This window comes from Ovis canadensis, chromosome 21 (genome assembly GCF_042477335.2).
Source record: "Ovis canadensis isolate MfBH-ARS-UI-01 breed Bighorn chromosome 21, ARS-UI_OviCan_v2, whole genome shotgun sequence".
In the NCBI taxonomy this organism is placed as follows: domain Eukaryota; kingdom Metazoa; phylum Chordata; class Mammalia; order Artiodactyla; family Bovidae; genus Ovis; species Ovis canadensis.
Window position 1 is genome coordinate 19,536,520 of NC_091265.1, and position 7,230 is coordinate 19,543,749.

A 7,230-nucleotide genomic window follows, 5' to 3' on the forward strand; every position below is an offset into this window, starting at 1 on the left:
ATTTAGGTCCCCAAATTGGTGAGATAATACCGAAACACTTGCAGAAATTCTGCACACATGAAGGACTGCATTTCAAGAAGTTGTTTTTGTGTGACAGAAAATAATCTCCCCAGAGAAAGCAAAATTAAAAGCAGATATTTCACATTATCCAAATGATCCAGATCAATATAAACATTAACATCAACACCAGAGATACCCCTGTGGTGTCTGAAAGAAGCAATTATTAAAACAAACAAACAAAAAAGTAACTGAAAATTCAGCCTGCAAGAGAATTCTTCAATGGAAGGGAGGAGAGGGGGGACTACAAACATGAGTCCATAATTTTAAAAAAGGCAAGAATGATTGTATTAACTTCCAAGAATACAATATCATATAATGAATTTAGCAAATGGAGATTGCAAAAAAAAAAAAAAGTCTATTTAAAACAATGTCCCTTCTATAGATATATAAAAGGTTATATACTCTGAAAATTCCTCAAACTATAGATATTTTTTCATGCTTGTGAGGCACAACAGAACTTTTAAAATGTATAACTGTTACTTGAATAAGAAATTGGAATTTTAGGGACCAATATAGAAAAAAGATAAATGAAACCAGAGTGATAAAGTAACACTGAAGCTCTGTTTAGTGGAGAAATTTAAAACATTAAGGATTTTTTGCTAACATTTTTATTATGAAAGGTTTTGAACATACTAAAAAGATGAACAGGGAGAATTCACATTTTCACCACCTAAATTCTGCTGTTAACATTTATAATATTTGCATTCTTACATATTCACCCATTTATCCACCTATCCTTTATTTTATCTTATTTTTGATGCCTGCCAAAGTGGCTTCCTGCCGCGGCCAGCACAAGCAAGAGTCGCACCTGCACAGGGAGAGAACGGAGCATCCCCGCTAAGAAAATAAGAGATAGACAAAAGATGGGGTTGAGAGGATCAGACCAAAATGGCTGATACCTTGCTTTATTGTGCTGCGGTATATATAGGGTAAAGTACGTGACTTAAGGCACTCACAAGGTTGTTTTTTAATCTCAGGATACAATCACCAGACCCTTACCATTGTATACAGAACACAATCAGAATATCTATCTTCTATGAAATATACACAATAAGATAATCTATCTTCTATGAAATGTTGCCGAAACCAAACATCTTGGAGCCTTAAGGGTTATAAAAACTCTTGAGGGTGGCGGGACAGGGAGCTTAGGCACGTGTCCTAGGGCCCGGCATACCTGCCAGGGAGCTCCCAAGACTTAACCCTTCACGGGTCGTCCCCCGCAGCTCCCCTCTCTTTATTTTTTAAAAGCTCCATAAGATGTTGGTGTTGCAACATGTTTTTATGTATTAAAACTCTCATATGTAAAAATTCTTTAACAATGCTACGAATAAGGCAAGGAGCTAAACAAATTATGATAAGCACAACAGTCAGAACCGCGCCCATAGCAATTATACTTCGCCACAGTGAATGAAGGCTAGGAAAGTTAGAAAATAAATTTTGTAAAAAATTATCGACGGTATCAGCTATATTCAAAGTAGCTTTTGGAGAATTTTCGATGTCAAGAATTTCATTGTGCAATTGTAAAAGATCTAAAGAAACATTAGTATTAAACCAAATTCCTTGCAGATGTTTTTTCACCTTATCCCACGGAAAGTCAGAAGTATTGTAAGGCTTTTTTGTAACACAAATCCATTTATAATTAGCATGGCATTGAATTTTCATGCGAAAATTAATGCTCTGAACTTGTTCTCCTAGAACTCTAACTACATCATATAAAGCGGATAATCTATCTTCTATTTTTTTATCTATATCTTCTTGAGTTCCCATTACTTTAGTAACATTATATGACAAGGAATCTACAGTATGAGCAGCTTGAATGGATTGTGCTAAAGATACAGAAGCAGTAACAGCAGTTGCTATAAGGGTGATTAAAGATACTATACCCAGAATAATCAGGCTCAGACCTCTTTTAGGACGGCTAAGAGCCGTATTAATGCGTTGTAACAATTCTAAAGCAGTCTCATCATACCATTCTTCAGTTATTTCAACAGGTAGCATTACAAAAGCAGGTTGTTTTACTATTATAACTTGTTCTCCTTTGGCTACACCTCTAATGCAATTAGTAAGTATGCAATCAGAACAATTTAAATGATAAATATTCAATGACAGTGTTATTTCCATATGGCCTTGTATCAACATGAATGGATAAGGGACACAAGCTCGGGGATATAAAAATCCTGTAACTCCCACATCACCATATTTGCTCCCACTAATATTGGGCTGTAAATATAGACTATTGCCATGACCAAAAGCAGCCAAAAGTTTCCATAGTTCTGTCTGATATATAGGAGCAGTGTTTACAGAGAGAATGGGTGGATGCTGTCCTCGATATTCGGGGAAATCAGGTGTTCCTCCAGGTGCCCAGTCCCATAAAAGGGTGGTATTGGCATTGTTGATGTTATACACCGATGCAATTCGTGCTCGACATAAAGTCCAAGGAGTGTCTATTCCTATGCCGATGCTTAAATGTTTGTCACAAAACGGAATGTCGAGGGGTCCGGTTCCGTCACGGTACGATCTCTTTCCGGTTTTTTCATCAATGCCTGAAATAGTCACTCGAGGATAGGATATATCAGCTGACACCTGTATACAATGAGGATGCTGTGATTGATAAGAAAAGCACATAGGGTATTGAGTAGTAAGACCATAAAAGGAGATATTGGCTTGCTGAGGAGAAACGTGAATATCTGATTTTCCTCCTAAAAGACTTGTATCATTAACATATACAGGTACTGTTTCTTTATCCCATCCTAAGGATTGAATCATAGGCGGATCAGGAATGTATGCCCAAAAAGCCGCAGCTGCCCCGTTTTGTATCCGCTGTAACAATAATAATAACATGATCAGTATATTAGTAGGTGTCACTGGAGGTTGTACATGAGCCTCATTCCAAGCATATCGCATCAGCGCCTCAATTTGCCTCTGAGTAGGCAGCTCACTCGTGGGCTCGCTCAGTGTCATGCGTTGCATTTGATGCGTCAGGGAGTTCCTCTGCCGCGCGTACCAGCCTTTCCGGAATCCAGCGCGGCGCTTCGGCATCCTGTGGAAAAACACAAACATGCCCTCGTCCCCATATTAGTACAGGGTCTGGCCCATACCACAGATTGGTAAGTGGATCCTTCCATCGTACAAGTGGTTTTTTGCATGAGGATCGTTCTCCCCAAAAACGCTGGGCTGCTGAATTGCCTTCTGCGTCTAAAGTTAAAAAATTTAAAACATAAAGAGCATGGTTTAAGGCGTTATGCGGTGAGGGGCTATACAGTTCATTCCCCTTTTTTTGTTTTAATAATTGATGTTTAAGGCGTTGATGGGCTCGTTCCACAATACCTTGTCCCTGTGGATTATAAGGAATTCCTGTTTTATGATGAATTTGGAAAGAAAGACAAAAACGTTGAAAAGAACGGCTAGTATAACCAGGTCCATTATCTGTTTTAAGGGTTTGTGGGATTCCTGAAGTAGAAAAGCAAAACAGCAAATGTTGAATACAGTGACGTGTTGATTCTCCAGTGTGAAGGGAAGCCATGAGAAAATTGGAAAAAGTGTCAATAGAGACATGAACATATTTAAGACGCCCAAATTGAGGAATGTGAGTAACATCTGTTTGCCAGAGGTGATTAGGGCGTAAACCTCGAGGGTTGACACCATATTGAGGGAGAACAAAGAATTGAGGACAGGTAGAGCAAGATTTAACAATTTGTCGTGCAGCTTCACGGGAAATTTTAAATTGCAACCGTAAAGAATGACTATTTTGGTGATGTAAATCATGGGATTTTCGGGCTGCATCAATAGCTGATTGGAAAAACACTTGTTTAGTAAGAACGTCCGCAGTGTGATTGCCTTGTACGAGGGCACCAGGAAGGGTGGAGTGTGCACGAATATGTCCAAAGAAACAGGGGTGTTGGCGGCAATGGAGAACCTGTTGAATCAATGTAAATAAGTTAAGAACTTCAGGAGAGGTGGTGCCGATAATTGGAACAGTTTTAATCATCTGTAAGGCACCGACCACATAGGAGCTGTCCGTAAATAAATTGAAGGAAGTAGGTACAGTTAGCAACGCTTGGTGGACTGCAAATAATTCCACAACTTGAGCAGAAGAAAAACTGGTTTGTGCGTAATAGGTTTGATGGTTAATGATTAAAGCTGCAGTTCCATTAGAAGAACCATCTGTAAATATAAGTGTCGCTTCGGGAATAGGTTGTCGGCGAACTATTTTTGGAAAAATAAAGGCATGAGAGCTAGCAAATTGTAACAATTTATCAGAAGGGTAATGACGAGTAACCCGTCCCGGGTAATTTGCAAAAGCTATAGACCAATTATCTGAAAATTGAAAAAGCCAATCTTGTTGTTCTAAAGCATAAGGAACACAAATGAAGGGGGGTTCCATACCAAAATATTGGATGGCCTCGTGACGTCCCTTTGCTACAATTTTTGCAACAAGTTCATAGTAAGGGAGCAGATGTTTAGTTGGAGTAGCAGATAGATATATCCATCGCAAAGGTTTATCTTGATAAAGTACCCCTGTGGGTGCTCGGGGGGTAGGAAGTATATACAAACCCCATGATCGTTGGTAATCACAATAAGTAATCTGTTGTTGTCTAATAGCTTCTTCTATTGATTGTAAAGCAGTTCGTCCTTCTAAAGAAAGTGTTCGGGGTGACGCAGGATCAGAGTCACCTTTAAGGATGTCAAATAATGGCTGCAAGGTATAAGTGGGTAATTTTAAATAAGGACGTATCCAATTAATGTCTCCTAAAAGTTTTTGAAAGTCATTTAGAGTTTTTAAATGGTCAGTCTGTAATTTTACTAATTGGGTATTATAAACGCGAGGATATAAGGAGAAACCCAAATAATTATAAGGAAAATGAGTCTGAATTTTTTCATCAGCAATAACAAGACCATTAAGGCTTAAATGTTGTTTTAGAATCGAAAAAGCTTGATACAATAGATGTTCGTCAGCATGAGCTAGTAATATATCATCCATATAATGAACCAAATATAGCTGAGGAAAACGTTGACGAACGGGAGCTATTGCTGTAGCAACAAATTTTTGGCACAGCGTAGGGCTATTAGTCATTCCTTGCGGGAGAACTCTCCATTGATAGCGTTGCATAGGCTCTTTAAAATTAACAGAGGGTAAACTGAAAGCAAATCTTTTGCAATCTTGAGGTGCAAGAGGAATAGTGTAAAAACAATCTTTTAAATCTATAACAATGATATAGGATTTATCAGGTATAGCAGAAGGAGTGGGCAACCCAGGCGGCAATGGTGAATGGAGCGGTAGGACCGTATTGTGAGCAAGCAATCTTTAACTCTTTCAGTTGTTTAAAAGGCAGTGATTCATAATAACGCTGGTTGTTATTTTCAAAGACAGGAAAAGCAAGAGAAAAATCAGAGACAACCTCACCAAGTCGCTGTGCCTGTCTCAATGCCTTTTGCAGCGGAGACATGTTCTCAGACGGTGGAGGGGGCCCTGGAGGGGGATCGAGACCAGCCACAACAGAAGGAGCATAAGCAGGGGGAAGAGGCGGAGCAGAAGGAGATTTGGCATTGTTACTAGGAAGCTTGATTCCTGCGTTCTGTAAAGCAATAGTGAGGTTTTTAAAGCATTCAACCAATTCATCTTTAGATGTTAACGCCCCTTTTTCTTGTGCTAAAAAACCCCAATCTTCTTGATGGTATTTAGCAGCTTCTTCGTCTAATTCTGCCTCATCTGTGGATGAAAGTAAATCATCATTATCCGAAGGACGCAATAAGTTAGAAAACGGAGGGTCGCTTTCAACCCCCTCGGGAACAGCATACCTGGGTTCCGAATCAGGAACATGGAGAGGATCTTCTTCCTGTTTTAATAAATTTCCTAAACGTTTTAATTCATCATTATCAAAGTCCAGGCAGTCACGAATTAGTGTCCAAAAGGATAAAGTTTCGACAGGGATTTTTTCAGGGCCATGTAACGTATAATGAGTCCGAATTTGTTCCCCTACCTTCTTCCATGTCTCTAAATTTACTGTACCTTCTCTGGGGAACCAAGGGCAAACTTCCTCGATGAATGAAAGAAAATTGATTAATTTAGGTTTAGAAACAGTAATTCCCCTATGTTTTAACATTACAGATAACATATGCACAAACAACTGGCGACTATGCGTCTGTCCCATATTTATACTCTCAACTATATACCTTACTACTCCTCCTCAATTTAATTCACTTGTTTACTCATATACTCACTCTTTTCAATTAATAAGAGTAGTGGCGAGGAGAACTGTCGAGCTCGAGCCCCACGTTGGGCGCCACCTGCCGCGGCCAGCACAAGCAAGAGTCGCACCTGCACAGGGAGAGAACGGAGCGTCCCCGCTAAGAAAATAAGAGATAGACAAAAGATGGGGTTGAGAGGATCAGCCCCAAATGGCTGATACCTTGCTTTATTGTGCTGCGGTATATATAGGGTAAAGTACGTGACTTAAGGCACTCACAAGGTTGTTTTTTAATCTCAGGATACAATCACCAGACCCTTACCATTGTATACAGAACACAATCAGAATATCTATCTTCTATGAAATATACACAATAAGATAATCTATCTTCTATGAAATGTTGCCGAAACCAAACATCTTGGAGCCTTAAGGGTTATAAAAACTCTTGAGGGTGGCGGGACAGGGAGCTTAGGCACGTGTCCTAGGGCCCGGCATACCTGCCAGGGAGCTCCCAAGACTTAACCCTTCACGGGTCGTCCCCCGCAGCTTCCCTCGTGGCACAGACAGTAAAGAATTTGCCTGCAATGCAGAGACCTGGGTTCGATCCCTGGGTAGGGAAGATCCCCTGGAGAAGGGAATGGCAACCCACTCCAGTATGCTTGCCTAGAGAATTCCTTGGACAGAGGAGCCTGGTGGGTTATAATCCCTGGGGTTGCAAAGAGTTGGACACGACTGAGCAACTTTCACTTTCACTTTTCAAAATAAATTACAGATATCAGTACACATTACTCTCAATATTTGGGGATACACATCATTAATTGGAATTCTTTTTATATAAAATCCAACATTTTTCTTTTTATATAAAATCTATATGCATTTGAAGGCATAATTTTAACTGAGTTTTGGCAGCTGCATAAATCTGTGAAATCCAGCACCTATTAGGATATAGACTGCTACCATATTACCACTATTTCAGAAAGCT

General features: G+C 39.6%; 1 protein-coding gene across 2 annotated transcripts; it reads right to left on the minus strand.

The window, feature by feature from the left end:
• Positions 1-924: 924 nt before the first annotated feature.
• Positions 925-6,790, minus strand: LOC138426471 (endogenous retrovirus group K member 9 Env polyprotein-like). Of its 2 annotated transcripts, none has more exons than XM_069565037.1 (2): positions 6,283-6,790; positions 925-3,100 (listed from the first exon to the last, which is right to left on the minus strand). In XM_069565037.1, the coding sequence occupies exon 2, from the start codon at positions 3,097-3,099 to the stop codon at positions 1,264-1,266; it is 1,836 nt and encodes a 611-aa protein (XP_069421138.1). In that variant the 5' UTR covers position 3,100; positions 6,283-6,790; the 3' UTR covers positions 925-1,263. The 2 variants fall into 2 exon arrangements, with proteins under 2 accessions (XP_069421138.1, XP_069421139.1); XM_069565038.1 differs by lacking the exon at positions 6,283-6,790 and adding an exon at positions 5,465-5,555.
• Positions 6,791-7,230: the final 440 nt, after the last annotated feature.

Excerpts from the sequence above, each read along its gene's own strand:
- LOC138426471 (XM_069565037.1), bottom strand. The coding sequence starts at position 3,099 with ATGCCGAAGCGCCGCGCTGGATTCCGGAAAGGCTGGTACGCGCGGCAG.